This window comes from Chiloscyllium punctatum, chromosome 17 (assembly GCF_047496795.1).
Source record: "Chiloscyllium punctatum isolate Juve2018m chromosome 17, sChiPun1.3, whole genome shotgun sequence".
Taxonomy (NCBI): domain Eukaryota; kingdom Metazoa; phylum Chordata; class Chondrichthyes; order Orectolobiformes; family Hemiscylliidae; genus Chiloscyllium; species Chiloscyllium punctatum.
In genome coordinates, this window is record NC_092755.1 from 91,901,808 (window position 1) to 91,918,366 (window position 16,559).

Consider the following 16,559-nt stretch of genomic DNA (forward strand, 5'->3'; position numbering starts at 1 on the left):
AACATTTAGTCAGCATGGATGAGTTGGACCGTGCTCTATGACTGTATGGTAAAATTGGAATGAAGGGCCATGTTCAAGACAGCAATCTGAAACTAATAGTGTGCCACAGGGATCAGTGCTGGGACCACAACTATTTACTTTATATAAAATGCCTTGGGTGAGTAAGTGACTGTACTATAGCGGATTACTAAAACAGATTTGCAGATTACTAAAATAGATGGAGAGGCAAGTGGTGAGGTTGACATGAGACTACAGATAGATTTAGACAGGTTAGAATATAATGTCTGAATATAATGTGTGACTATGTGAGGTTATGCAGTTTTAGGAAAGATAGAAGCGTTGCACATTATTTAAATGGAGAAAGACTATAGAAGCCTACAGAACAGTGGAATTTGGGAGCACTCGTCCATCTATCACAAAAAAGCTAGCATCCAAATTCACAAGGTAATAAGAAAGGCAAATGTTGGCCTTTATTTCAAAGGGAATGGTGTATAAAAGTTGACAAGTGTTATTAAAACTGTACAACGCACTGGTCAGCCCACAGCAGGAAACTGTGAATGATTTTGAGACTCTTATCTAAGGAAAGTTATACTGGTTTTGGAGGCAGTCCAGGGTAGGTTCACTAGGCTGATACCAAGTACAAAGGTGCTGTCTTATGAGGAGTGGTTGAATAGATTTGGCTTGTACTCGTTGGAATATAGAAGAAAGAGAGGTGACCTTACAAAATTCTTGGTGAACTTGACAGTTCAAAGTTGATGCCAAAACGTTGTTTGCCCTCATGGTAGAGTAATCTCAGAATAAACGGTCGCACATTTAAGACAGCGTTGAGGAGGAACATTCTATGAGGGTAGAGAATTTGTCGAAATCTTTATACAGAGGGCTCTTAAGGCTGGATCATTAAGCAATTTTAAGGCTGAGATGGATATATTTTAAATCAGTAAGTGAATCGGGTAATGTAGGGGAAAAAGCAAGAAAGTAGTTTTAAAGATTATCAGACCAGCCATGATCTCGTTGAATAGTGACCCATTGGGCTGAATGGCCCACTTCTGCTCCTACACCCTATGGTCTTAAGTCCAACGTTATTTAAACCTTTATTTAAATTCTTCAACTTTTTTATGAGCTTAGAGTATGAGCCAAAGCTGAGGTTTTGTTCCCTCCCAAGTTTTAGACATCCAACTAGCTTAAGATATGGTGCGGATGTTGAATATTTAATCAGTTTCCATGGCTTATAGTTCCAGTCAATACTTGGAAAGAAGGCATTTATCATGCTGGCCTTCTATATTCCAATCGATCGAGGCATTGAGTATAGGATTTGGGATATCATGTTACAGTTGTATGAATCATTGGTGAGGCCGCGCTTGGAGTATTTTGTACAGTTTGGTTACCCTAATATAGGAAAGACATAGTTAAACTGGAAAGAGTGCAAAAAAGTTTTACAAGGATGTTGCCAGAACTAGTAGGCCTGAGTTATAGGGAGATGTTGATCAGGGTAGGACTTTATTCTTTGGAACATAGGAAAATGAGGGGTAACCTTATTGATGTGTATAAGATCATGAGGGGCATAGATAGGATGAATGCATGTAGTCTTTTTCTCGGGGATGGGGAATTGAAAACCAAAGGGCATGGGTTTAAGGTGAGATGGGAAAGATTTAAGAAAGACCTGAGGGGCAACTACTTCACATAGAGAGTGACGTGTGTTTGGAATTGGCTGCCAGAGAAAGTGGTTGAGGTAGGTACAACAGCAACATTTAAAAAAAGATTTGGATAGGTGCACGGATGGGAAGGTTTTGCAGGGATATGGACCAAATGTGGGGAATTGGAACTAGCTGAGTGGACACCATGGACCACTTTGGGCCAAAGGGCCTGTTTCCTTGCTGTGTTACTCTACGACTGTAACCCAAAATGATAAAATAATGAAGGCAACAAATGTGTTTTTACAGCATTTTATCATAAAGCAGATTTCCAAAGGTAGTGATTTGGATTTTCTATTTTTTTTCACGATCGCCAGTTTAATTTTATTTCTGAACTGCATTTTTTTTTGTGTAAAATTGCATTGGTGGCATTTCTTGTTTTCATTATGATGCTTGTTGATTTATTGCTGGAGTTAGGAGTATGTTCTCATTGCGATGTAGTCTAGAAGTAATGTTAAACATCCATGAAATTGCTTTGATATAATATGTCTTTAATACTGCTACATTAAAGCTGCACACTTGTACTGGGTGACATGACTATTCTCCTTATCACAATGAGCCTAAGTGCTTAACCATATCAGTTCTGGTGTTTCCTTTAACCCAATCCTCCTGTGGACATTAAACATTCCATATTGAAAAGGGAAGCAAACTACATACTATCAGACTTCTGGCAGTAGTGCTTTATTACTTACTGATTTGTTCCTTAGAAGGTAGGAACAGAATATGTAACTGATTATTTATCGGCTTACCCCAACCAGATTCAGATTTTTTTTGTTTAGTCTGAAGGCATTGTTTCTCTTTATTAGCTAGTCGAACATAAGAAATAGGAGCAGGAGTAGGCCTTCTGGCCCGTTGAGCGTGCTCCGCCATTTAATAAGATCGTGGATTAACTTTTCATGGACTCAGCGCCACTTATCCGCCTGTTCACCATAATGCTTAATTCCTTTTCTGTTCAAAATCTATCTATCTTTGCCTGAAAAACATTCAGTGAAGTAGTCTCAACTGCTTCACTGGTCAAGGAATTCCACAGATTCACAATCCTATGGGTGAAGAAGTTCCTCCTCAACTCGGTCCTGTATTTGTTCCCCATTATTTTGAGGCAATGCCCTCTAGTTCTATTTTCACCAGCTAGTGGAAACAAGAGGCATTTGGATGGGTATATGAATAGGAAGGGTTTGAAGGGATATGGGCCGGGTGCTGGCAGGTGGGGCTAGATTGGGTTGGGATATCTGGTTGGCATGGACGGGTTGGACTGAAGGATCTGTTTCCTTGTTGTACGTCTCTATGACTCCCTGATTCTATCTTATCTATTTACTCCATAATTTTATGCTTCTATAAAATATCCCCCCACTTATTCTTCTAAATTCCAATGAGTATAGTTCCAGTCAACTCAAGCGCTCCTCATAACCAACCCTCTCAACTCTGCAATCAACCTAGTGAACCTGCTATGCATCCCCTCCAGTGCCAGTACGTCCTTTCTCAAGTAAGGAGACCAAAACTGTACGTAGTGCTCCAAATGTGACTTCACCAGCACCCTATACAGCTGCAGCATAACCCCCTATGGTTAAACTCCTGCACTTTTTCACCATTTAATTAACAGTCCATTTTGCTGTTATTCCTCCCAAAATGGATGACCTCATGCTTACCAATATTGTACTCCATCTGCGGAACTCTTAACCTATTTGTATCCCTCTGCACAATTTGCTCTTCTGCTTGTCTTAGTGTCATCTGCAAACTTTGACATACTACACTTAGTCCCCAACTCTAAATCATCTGTCAAAATTGTAAACATTTGTGGTCCCAAGACTGATCACTGAGGCAAACCACTAGCCACTGATCGTCAACCAGAAAAACACCCATTCATCCCCCATTCTTTGTTTTCTGTTAGTTAATCTTCTATCCATGCTAATACATTGCCTGTAACACCATGCAACTTTATCTTATGCAGCAGCCTTTTGTGCAGCACCTCGTCACCTTGTCGAATGCTTTCAGGAAATCCGAATGCACCACATCCACCAGTTCCCTATTGTCCACAGCGCTTATAATGTACTCATAGAATTCCAGTAAATTAGTTAAACATGACCTGCCTTTCATGAACCCATGCATGCTTCTGCCTGATGGGACAATTTCTATCTAGATGTTTTCCTATTTCTTCTTAATGACAGATTCCAGCAATTTCCCCACTCCGGAAGTTAAGCTTACAGGCCTATTGTCTACCTCTTTTTTTTAAACAGTGGCATCACATTTGCTTGTTTTGCAATCTGCTGCAGCCGTCTCAGAGTTCAGCAAAGTTTGGTAAATTACCATTGAAGATCTGGACCCCCGGTGGGGGTCTCTCGATCCCACAATTGGTCAATTAACACTCTCAATTGATACTGGTGTTAAGACTTCACTCTTTATTTTTCATATGGCTGGGTACAGAGAGTCCAGAAACACACAGGATGTGCACTTCCGTGTTCCTCAGAAGAGCTGCACACATAGCTTAATACAAAAACATTTTTATACTTTTCTTAAAGAAGGGTACAGGCCATGATCGCATAGGACATTCAAACAATTACCAATCAATACACGATGCTGCTATATTTGACAGTTAATTAGTCCAAAGATATTTCCTGGGAACCGACTTTATTTTTCCAACACTTGGGCCACCTTTATCTCACGAACTGAACCATTGCACCTGCATCTGAAGGTCAGTTACGATGGCCAGTAATTCTTATCTAGTCGGGTTATTTCTATGCTTTAAAGGGCACAATGTCTGCTAATCTCTATTGAAGCATACTATGGTTAGTCACTTATGCAGCTTTAGCAGAATTGTCAGTTTGCAGCCTAGAAGCCATTTTGTCATCTTATTTGCATCGAGAAGCCATCTTGTTGCCGGCTAAGTTATTAAGAGTATCTTATGTGGTTGCCCCTGATAACAACTAGTTACCTCAGCCTGTATTCAGGTTTCAGATCCTCACAATGACCACAATTGCTCTTTTCCCCCACTATCTCATCTGGTACCCTGAGAATCATTCCATCAGGGCCAGGAGACTTGTCTACCTTTAGCCCTATTATCTTGCCCAACACTATGATTGTTTCTAGGACCTCATCTGCAGTAGCCTCCTTGTTATTAGTTTTTGGCATGTTATTTGTATCTTCCCTTGTGAAAACTAACATAAAATAGCTGTTCAACGCCTTGACAGTTTCCTCATTTTCCATTATTAAATGTCCTTTCTCATCCTGTAAAGGACCGATGTTTACCTCAGCCACCCCTTTTCATTTTATATATTTGCAGAAATTTTTGTAATCTATTTTTATATTCTGGGCTAGTTTGCTCTCATAATCTACCTTATCTTTCTTCATAGCTTTTTTTGTGGCTTTCTGTTGAGCTTTAAAGGTTTCCCAATCCTTTGGTTTCCCATTAATCTTTGCCTCTTTATGTGTATTAACTTTCAATTTGCTACCTCCTTTATTTCCTTAGTTATCCATGACTGATTATCCCTTTTCCTACAGTGCTTCCTTTTCACTGGAATATACTTTTGCTGAGCACAGTGAAAAATTGCTTTGAAAGTCCTCAACTGTTCCTCAATTGTCCCACCATATAGCCTTGGCTCCCAGTCTACCTTAGCCAACTCCTCCCTTATCCCATTGTACCTTCCTTTGTTGAAGCACAAGACATTGCTATTGGATTTTACCTTCTCACCCTCCATCTGTATTTTAAATTCAACCAATTTTGATCGCTTTTTCTGAAAGGATCCCTAATTATGAGATTGTTAATTATTCCTGTCTCATTACACGGGACCAGATCTAGGATAGCTTACTCCCTCATAGGCTCAGTACCAAGAAAGTTTGCAGCATAATCACAATCAATTGCATAACCCAGCAAATTAATGAAATGAGTAAGTCATGATCATACAATTGTTAAATTAACACTTTTTAGCTTTTCCTGAAATTTTGGCAAAAACTTACAAGGTGGATGGAGAAAGTGATTGTTGGTTGGTTTGTTAGTTTGAAGACCAAAATTACTGAAGTGAATCCTGTCCGAGGCAACATCTCTCCAAGGTGAAACATTCAGTGATGGAAAAACAAAGTCAAGTAATTCTTATATGGCACAAGCTATAGTCAAATCGAGGATTCAGTCATATTCATAGAGAACCTTAGAAGGTTGATTTAGCCAATCCTGGTTCAGCAGTGGGACTTGGAGGTATAATTTTGCATCAGAGCTAGAATTTTCTTGTGTTGTCAGGTAACCCTACATGTCAATGCCGTAAGGGATAAGTTGATCCTGGCTTGATATTTAATGTTAAAAATCACACCAGGTTATAGTCCAAGCAGGTTTATTTGGAAGCATTAGCTTCTGGAGTGCTGCTCCTTCATCGGGTGGTTGTGGAGTCTAAGATTGTGTGACACAGAATTTATAGTAAAAGTTTACAGTGTGATGTAACTGAAATTATATATTGGAAAAAGACCTGGATTGTTTAAGTCTCTCATCTTTTAGAATGACCATGTTGGTTTCAGTTCTTTAATATGTAAAACTTTTTTAAAAGTTACATTCTTAAGTGAACTTTAACAATTGGTGTCATGTCGGCCCAGATAATGCATTTAAGGTGTGAGCTTCTCTGTGTGAGACTGTCTGTGCCACAATGGTCAGACTGATTCTAACCTAAAAAAACAGATTTACAGAATCTTACATGGATTCATGCAGATTTTGAGCAAAGTAAAATGTAAATCTGCAAGTACAAATTCACCCCACAAACTTGTGTGTGTGCGTGTGGGTGGGTGGGAGGGGTGCGTTAGTGGGGATTATGAGTGTCTGTGAGAGAGTGTGTGTAAGTGTGAGTGTAAAGGGGTATAAGTCTGTGAGAGGGTGTGTGTGGGAATGTGTATGTGAGCATATGAGAGAGGGTCTGCGTGAGTATACAGGTCTGTAAAAGTGTGTGTGTGTGTGTGTGTATAGTGCAATGAGATCACCTGTAGGGTGACCTGAACCCAGGATCCTCTTTGAGGCCATCCTCAAGTGTACTGAATATTTAATGGCCTTTTGAGGACTTAAATTGTGAGTTTACCTTGCTGAATTCAATTGTATCCCAGTGGACATTTGTCTTCTCTTATTGGTCTCTACCTTTAATTCCTCAATTTAATCTCTCTATTTGTGTAAGCGCTATATACCCATTCATCTGTATAGACTTTTTGGTTTTCTCTTCAGCATGTTATTGTATTTTTGTACTTACCACAAAGAAACTAGACTAATGCAAAAAATTGGGAATGCACAAGAAGAAATGCAAGAGTCTAATGGATGTACCCTGAAGAAATTGTAATCCAAAAGTAATATAGACACTGATCCAAACATATCGTCTTAGCAAACAATGATTATGCTGTTGTTAGCCACAGTTTGATTATGCAAACCAGCTATTTTGACGTATTATGAACATATAACAGACTACAAATCCTTATGTTACATTGCAGTACCCTTAGCAATTAATTTATTTAACAGCTAACTGCAGATACATAATTTGTTAGAAAATTACAAAACATCAGACTACTGGAAAGTATCTTTAGGCACTTTGGGAAACATGGCAAAGCCTACTTCCATTAGTTAAAATGTTGTAAATGTCTTTATATAAAATTTCACTATTTCATAGCTTTTAAATGCAAGTGCTGTCATCATTTTAATTATTATTTGTGTGACAGGGAAGTGATTTCAAATGTAGGAGCACTTTGGAGTGCTAACTGAACATTGACCCATTTCAATCCTTATTCTCTCCCAGTCTATGCTCAATTTCATGGAATTAATTGCTTTGCATTTTTCTAAAAACAGCCGGACATTGGCACTACAGAATATTTGATTTCATAATGGTACCTGGTGTGGTGGAGTCTACTTTTTAGTGTATATTAATCATGAATTTGCAACTGTTTCTTACTATTTTTCTGTTATATATTCATGCCTAGAACTACATAACTGAAGCCATAGGTGTCTCTGTTTGGCAACACAACTCAGGGTTGTACCATTAACTGTATAAGTCCTGCTCTTGCTTGTCTTACTGAAATGCAATACCTCGCATTTATCCAAATTAAACTCCATCTGCCACCTCCCTGTCCAATGGCCCAATTAGTCAAGATCCCTTTGTAATATCTTAGATAACCTTCATCCTCTGCTATATCACCAATTTTGGTGTCATCTGCAAACTTACTAACCATGTTTCCTAATTTCTCATCCACGTCATTTACGTAAATAACAAGCAACCCTGAACCCAGTATTATCCCTGCAGAACACCGCTGATCACAGGCCTCCAGTCTGAAAACCACCCTTCGTTACCACCCTCTGTCTCCTACCGTCAAACTAATTTTGTATCATTTACAAGCTCTCCTGAATCTCTTGTGATTTAACTTTACTAACCAGTCTACCATGTGGAGCTTTACCAAAAGCTTACTAAAATCCATGTAGATAACATCTACCACTCTGCCCTCATCTATCTTTTTGGTCACGTCCTTGAAAAAAACTAAATCAAGCATGTGAAACACTATTTCCCACACACAAGGCTTTGAAGTTAGACTTGAAATACTGCTCTGATAACTGTTGACCAAAAGTGAAACTTTGCTGGATCTATTTATGGCATTTCTGCATGGCGATTAAATTCTTAGATCAAAGATGTATGAAAGAAGGAGGAGGGAATGAAGAATCAGAGGAGTTCATGTTGGGAAATCCAGACTTTGAGGCTGCAATTAGAAAATGATTGAGGCCATAAAGGGATTTGAATCATGTAGATGAGAATTTTGGTTCTAAGAAATTTAAAACAAGCAACAAGTGTAGGCCAATGAGTGACAGGATATGCTATGGGCAGCAGAGTTTGGGATGATTTGAAGCTTAGAAGACTGAGGAGGCTGGCCAGAAAATCTTCGACATAGTCAAGTTCGGAATTAACAAAAGTATTTGTGAGAATTCCAGCCGCTGTTGGATTAAATTGGGTTGAAAAGGGCAATATTAATGGGTGGAAGTAAGCTAACCTTTGTGATAATTAAGATGCACATCCACTTTCATAACTAAACATTTTTTTAAAAAAAGCATTAGTTGTGATGAGTTTAACATGGCAAATTGGTGGCATGCCTTTTTATAAAAATAATTATCTGTGTAAGGCAGCAAACTGTGCAATTAATCTTGCTGAATTACAAAGAATATTCAGGGGATTCTAGGAAATTTAGATCTATTGAAGCTGTGCCTTTTAGTCTCTTGTACACTAAGTCTTCTATCATAAGTTCCAGGAAACAAGAAAACTCGAAATCACCATCTAATTTTGTTTTGTACCAAATGTCATTCTGGATTAAAGTTACCACACACTGGTCTCGTAGATAAAGGTACTGTACATAATAGCACTAAGTCATACATACTAGAAAGCCTCATGCTTTTTTCCTATTCTGTATTAAGTCTGCAAACCTTAAAAGCAACATTAGGAGACCACAATTTGCCTTATCACCTGTTTGAAAGGGGGACAAAACTGCCAGGGTTCCTGCTCCTGTTTGCTCTCCACTGAATCCTGCTGAGCTTCAGGCATTAGGCAAGAACAAGATTAAAACAAGCAAAAATAGAAATTGCTGGAAAACCTCAGCAAGTCTGGCAGCATCTGTGCAGAGAAGACAGAATTAATGTTATAATCCAGTGATCCTCCTTAAGACCAGCTTGAGTAAGCTGGTTTCTCCTGTCAAATCCTGCTGACATTGGCCTTAGGTTCTGTTTTGTGTAGTAATCGCTTCAGCAGGTCATTTGAAAGTTGCTGGTATCAACAAGTTATAGCACATTCAGAAGGATAAGGGTGAAAACTAAACAGGAAGAGAGAATTTTAAAGAATAAAACCATGACTTGATGGAAATATTTTAAAACACTGAGTACGTAAGTTAATAAATTAACTGATTTGGAGGAGCTGCAGAGACTCGTGAACAGTCTGATCAGAGTGATTAACACAGAGAAGTTTTAGGGATTGTGTTGTTGTTGTCGTTTGTCTTCTGCATGGAAACTCCTCTAAACAAATTTACTAATGAATTAGAATTAGTTTTATTGTCACATCTATCAATGAGTACAGTGATAGGTTTACAAGTCACCACTTATGGCGCCATCTTAGGTACAAAGCTATCTAGGTACAGATTCCTAAGAACAAATTCTTAGATAAATATTCAAAGTAAAGAAATAAAAAGTCCAGCATTGCAGACCTTCATGCCAATTTAGATACAAAAGTACAAATCAAAGGAATAAATTTAGAAAGATTAAAGATATAAAATATTCAGAAAAACACTCTTTCCAACCCAGTCCACGCCGTCATCTGGCCTCCAGTGCACACTGGTCCTCACCTCCTGACTGCACTGGACTTCACCTCGAGGATCTCGAGGCTGGGAGTCTGGACTCCCCTCGAGGGCAAGGAGACTACGCTGGTTTCACCTCAAGGCTCTTGAAGCCAGGAGTCCACACTCGGCTGGGAACCGCACTGACTTCACCTCAAGGCTCTCAAGGCCAGGAGTCCACACTGAGGCTGGGAGTCCATGATGACTTCACTTGAGGCTCAAGGACGGGAGGTGGGTAAGAAGTAAGAAGAAAGAAGGAGAAAACAATGCATGAAACAAGGAAAAAAAAGAATAGAAATGCATGGAGCGGACAAGCTCCAGCTGAAGAGTCCTTCTCTGCCATCACCTTGGACTTGAATGAAATCCAAATGAAATCACTTTCCAAATCCTTTCCTGAACAAGTGGGTAAAATATTAAGTTTATCACTGTACTTCAACTTTATTTTCCATAGCATTGACATTTTAGCTTTTACATGTTCCATTTTATAATCTGTGACTGACTCTTGGCCAGTACCAGATCCCGTAAATGTTTTCCACTGCAAATATCAGTAACCATCTTTAAAGCAAAAAGAAATTCAAAATGTTTATCATTTTAATTACACAAGAATATAAATATATTTTTTGCAAAATTAGTAACTGTTTTAGACAACAACTGCTAGAAGTACAGTTCCTGACTTTTTAAACCTCTAACAGAATAAAATCTTTTTTTATTCATTCATGGGATGTGTGCTTCATTAGCTAGGCCAGTATTATCTATCCCTAATTGCTCAAAGGGCAGTTAAGAGGCAGCCACATTGCTATGGTTCTGAAATCACATGGAGACCAGACCAGGTAAGGATGGCAGTTTTTTTCCCTAAAGAGCATTGTGAACCAGATGGGTTTTCCCTGACAATCAGCAATGAATTCATGGTTATCATCAGATTCTTATTTCCAGATTATTATTGAATTCAAATTCCGCCATCTGCCATGGCGGGATTCAAAACCAGGTCCCCAGAACATTACCTGGACTGATAGTCCTGTGATAAAGCCACAAAGCCATTGCCTGCCGATAAACCTCACACCCATAAACTCGTAAACTTTTCCAATTTAATTGAATTGAGTTAGGTCCATTGTCACATGTATTCACATGAGTATAGTGAAAAGTGCACAAATTGCCACTTATGGCACCATCTTAGGTACAAGGGCACCCAAGTGCAAAATCTTAGGTACAAAGCAGAGAAAAAAGAAGCTTAAATGGTGAAACTGCAATTGTTATTACTAAAAAAGTGGAAAAACAAAGAAACACAATTAACAGTTCAACACCACAGTCCATAAGCACCTGGCCAAGCTAGGCTTGCACACCTCACAAGCGCTCAACCTTGCTCCCGTTGCTGTCCTGGACTGCCTACTCTCACCGCCTTGCAGCCTGTTCCTGCTCCTGCTGCCACCTCGAGCTGCTTGCTCCCACTCTCACTGCCGGCCACCCCAGACTGCCTGCTCCCATATTCCCACTGGAGAGTGAATCAAACGCAATGTTATTTTGAGGCCATTAGTATTTTGGCAAATATTTCATCCATCCTGCTTCTTGCATAATGATTAGATATTTTGCCATTTAGTTACCATCTCTTACTTGGTAGATGATCTGTTCCCAGGCTGCTGCTCGGTCTTAACCATTGTATTGCATAAGCACATCAAAATAATATGATTGCCAAGTTTTGTTTTTCTTTGATATGTTTTGAAATCAGGAATTTATCATCTCAGCTGCATATGTGATAAGAGTTTAACTTTCTAAAATTGTCATGTTTGTCTTTCCAAGTTCCATATATGTTAATAGGTGTGTCAAAAGGGAGGTACCATAAATGTGACTTCAATAATTTTCCTTTTTATTCTAATTTTGTATATTATATTCTGTTTCAGGTGAGTCAGTCGCACCCACGCATTCTCCAAGGTATCCTAGTCCAGCTGAACTTGATGCTTATGCCCAGAAGGTGGCTAACAGCCCACTAACAATCAAGATCTTTCCTACAAATATCAGGGTTCCTCAGCATAAGCACCTTAACAGGACTGTAAATGGCTATGACACAACAGGACAACGGTACAGTCCATACCCTATACACTCTGGAGGATATCAGGGTCTTTTAGCAATTGTGAAGGTGCACAGTAAAAGTGTGGTGAAAAATACAGATGGCAAGCGGACACGAATGTCCCCAGCACAAGTCGGAAATGGCAGCATCGGACCCTACCCGCTGCCAAGCACTTTAGCGCAGAGTCAATCGTGTACTGGGCAAGCAAGTTACCACAACAGCCAGAAATCTTTGGAAGGACCTGCTCCACCTAATGTAACTGTTGCTACATCTGTTATTCCACTTGGAGGACGTAGCTTGGCTCTACAGCAGTCAAATCTCCCCTCTATTCAAAGTATCATCTACCAGATCAACCAGCAATGCCAGGCTCAGGCATCACAACAAGCTTCAGCTGCAGTCTGTCAGGGCTCTCTTGTCACCAATCCAAGCCCAATCACAGTAGCCAGCCGCAATACAGTCAACGGCTTTACCAGCATGATTAATGGAAGTGTGATGTATGCTGGAAATGTTGTGTCTGAATGCCGTGGAGGAGCAGAGTTGACAGCTGCTTCAGGTTTAGCTGCTGCAGTAGGTCCTAAACCTGGGGCCTATCCAGATGGAATGGATTATTTACTATGGCAACAGAAACAACAAATCCGTATATATTCTGGCAGTGGTGGTGGGGGAATAATAAGTAAATCACCAGAGGTTTGTGGTGCTCCACGACAATACACTTTGGCACCTACTGTTGAAAAAGTTCCTTCATCTCCCTTGAACTGTGTGGGCATGCACTGCAACTTTTCAACGGGGCAGTATTTGGCTGCCCCTTGGAACAGCGTACTGGTGACACCAGACAGTGACTGTTATAACCCACAGGACCTCACAAATGGCCACCGTGACCTTGTTCATCCTTCAGATGGGCTCACCACTGTCTCAAGTAGAACGCTATGTAATACCTCTATCCTCAGCAGTAGTCTGCAGTCACTGGAATATTTGATCAATGACATTCACCCTCCCTGCATTAAAGAGCAAATGTTGGGTAAAGGATATGAGACTGTATCAGTACCTCGATTATTGGACCACCAAAATGCTCACATTCGGCTACCTGTTTACAGATAGAGAATTGCAGTTTGGAAAAAATAGAATGATAGTGTTAAATCTTTTATAGATATACACAGAAGCCTCCAGCCTCCAAAACAGCAATCAAAGGCAAATGAAGTCGAGTGTTTTAAAATGTCCCAGGGATTGCAAGATGCTGAAATGAGTTTGGTTTGGACAAAAGTATCGAATCTACTGGTGTTAACAATGAAAGATGGCTTTTTAAAATTCCAATAAAATGGGGATTGGGGATTAGCATTGGACATCAGAGGACAAGATGCTGTCAGAAATGTGCAGAAAGCTTTGCCATGTGTGCTGATGAGTCTGCATGCAGAAAAATTTAAATTTCCAATCCTGCACTGAATTCTGTGAACATGTAGTCCTAGGATCCTCGCCCTGGTTGCTTCGTCATTGTCATCTTCAATTTGCTGTGGTTTCAAAAGATGAGCTACTGCCAGATTTCCTAGTGGAGAATAGTTATTGCACTGTATTGGAATAAAGATAAACATGGGGACTGACCAGAAAATTATAAAAGAAAGTAACTTGGAAAACTTGAACCTAATTCTTTAACTCTTAGTTGAAATTTTCATTGTGTTGGCTGCTACAACAAATAACTTATACTTTTAAGTTTAAACATGTTAAGGTAATTTCACTTTAGGGAATTGCTAGTTTTAAAGTTTTTTTGTAATGAAATATATACCCACATTGTGCTAAAATAGCATAACAAGCTGTGAGAAGGTATAAGGGTTGACAGTCTTGATAAGTGCACTCAGAAGAATGTGCTACGCATTTATTGATATTTCCATAGAGCGAGGAAACATATTAGATGTAAATGAATTTGTGAGAGCACATACCTACAAAAGTCGATTGTGTGTATGTACTGGCCCTTTTGTTTTGACTTTCTACATTGGAGGGGAAAGAAAAGAGGCCTCTTCCGTATTGCAGAATGTCCTGATGTGGAGTGCTGCTTTACTGAGAAACTGTAGTTTTTGGCAACTGTAAAATTATAGCAGGCTATACCAAATTACTGCAAATAGCCAAGCTGGCAATGATACCAAGCCTACGTTGTTATTTGTTGTGGACCTCACTATGGTCCACCAGATAATGTTTTATTTTTTTCTTCTTCCACTTCCTTCCCATCATATAACCTTTGCTGCTCCTAGTACTTTCTAATATTATTATTCAGTTAGCTATTAAGTGCTGCATGACCAGGATTCTAGTGACTCAGAAGGCCATTAATACTTTTAAAAGTGTAAACTCCCTCCCCAAACTCCTTAGAATTCGCTAGTAGCCACCACTCAGCAGCTACCTTAAACCAACGGTAAAAGGAATCTTAATGCTACATCTTGTGTTGGAGCTGATAATTTGGCTTTCATAATCAAATTAACGTAATTGCGAGTTCTTAATTCCAATCATCAAATTTTTAATTTCGTAGAGTTATCAAAAAGTAACTTTTCACTTAACTAAAACAAGTTACCTAGAAAAATTAGTCAGTTATTTTAACAGATTGTATTTTAATCCACAAATATTGAAGCATTGTAATAAGCTGTGGCTTGCAGTTCCGTATATATTGCCAGAAAATACACATTTTCCTTTAATTGTTCAATATCTTTTAGGCTGTAAGTATTCAGATCACCACTGCAATTGCGTAACCGTTTATTTCCTGTACTATTTAATGTCTGGCAAGATTACTTTGGATGATAAAAGCTTTAAGTTAATTGTTACACATTAATTCATGCAGAGTTAAAAAGCTTCTAACTGACTATTTGCAAAAAAGAAAACAAAACAGGATTTTATGCTGGGTACGAAGCATCTTATGATGAGAGAATTTCACCCTGCCATATGTGGAGTTAACAGGTGTCCAGAATCTATGAAGTATTGTTATATTTTTGTTTCATTTTGCTGTTCAATGGGGACAACAGGCTCTGGCATTCTTTCCAGTTTTTCTATTTCTCTTTTTTCACCCACCGTCCTCCTTTATCACTCAGCACCCCCCATTCCCACCACCCCACCTCCAATTCAACTAAGTCAATATCTTCTGTTTATCATCAATATTTTCACACTATTTTTATTGCATGTTTTAACCCAGAAAATGAGGAACAGGAGGCTGCAGATTTATTTTTATCTGTTTTGTTAGTAAACAACAGGTGGGCAGACAGAAGATAGTTGGATGGTTGTATTCTTTCCTTTTTCTAATTTTACTTCTTCTGCTACCACCCCTCACCGTTTGGAGTCCTTGTCCTTGTGGATTGAAGTATTAACTTCTACTTGATTCAATCCAAATGTCCACTGCTTCAGTCATGTTTTGGATGCTGCTATTTCACAGCTTATTGAAACAAAAGGTATATAGATCAGCATCTGTAAGATGAAAATTCAAGATATACATTTCATCAGACCCACATAATTATCTTATTTTTTGTTACAGATGTTGATGGACCAATTGTAGATTTCCAACAATTTCTGCTTGTATATTAGCATCCAAAACAATTCATGTTTCACGAAATTTCCATCTTTTCTATTCTTTCTAGTTAGTGTGTTGTAGAAACCACACCACAATAGGTCTATGAACCTTACTTCTCTACAACTTGAGATTTTGGACAGAAATGAGAGTAAACTTTACAATGACTATAAGTACTTCCCATGCTTGTGTAACACCCTGTAAGGATCTGATGAAATTCAGCCACCAAATTTCAGTAAGGTTCAATGTATAATTCATAGTCTAGAAATCAGATGCTCAATTTGAATGTGATTATTTGAATTGGCTTACACGGAGTTTGCTGAGCAATTTATATGGCAACACATGCAACAAATATTCAATACTTTCAGAAGTACTGGGTTTTGCAAGTTGTGTTTTTAATCTCTGCCTAGTTCTGTTAGATGCTGATTGTTTTAATTTTTATTTCATTAGTTGATTTCAAAATCTGTATATATTCTTGTTCTGTTTTATCTACTGTGCACACATTATGTATCTAGCCTATATTTAGTATGAGAGGAAAAATAGCAATGGCAATTGCCTTGCACAGTGCGACTAATAGTATAGAGACTAAAAGGAATGTGACATCAGGAACATTTTATGTTCCAAAAACTGAGGGAGAGTTGGTCTATTTTACCGTATTTCTGATCATTGAATCACTTGATTTTCACATGATTAGTAATAATGTACAAGTATGGTCAACATTGATACCTGTCAAATATGTGAGTGGTAGACACTGGGGATGTGACAATTCATTATCACAAGGGCGTCAAAATCCATATATTTTGTACCAGCATAACTTGGCAGTTACAAACCACAAATAATTGATTTTCCACTTTAGCCACACTGAATAAATTCTGGGATGACTGATCTGGCTAACCACCTGATGTGAAAAAGCTCGTTAGGATGGTCAATTTATACATTGTCTTTGCGTACCTGGACC

At 38.8% G+C, this 16,559-nt stretch overlaps 1 protein-coding gene across 3 annotated transcripts in view; it reads left to right on the forward strand.

Moving 5' to 3' along the window:
• Window positions 1–13,694, forward strand: part of fam222aa (family with sequence similarity 222 member Aa) — a 370,821-nt gene extending 357,127 nt beyond the window's left edge. For all 3 annotated transcript variants that reach the window (XM_072587898.1, XM_072587897.1, XM_072587899.1), the window contains one exon: window positions 11,900–13,694. In XM_072587898.1, the coding sequence (XP_072443999.1) occupies window positions 11,900–13,164 (1,265 nt within the window). In that variant the 3' untranslated portion in view covers window positions 13,165–13,694. The remainder of the gene's footprint in view (window positions 1–11,899) is intronic.
• The last annotated feature ends 2,865 nt before the right edge of the window (window positions 13,695–16,559 follow it).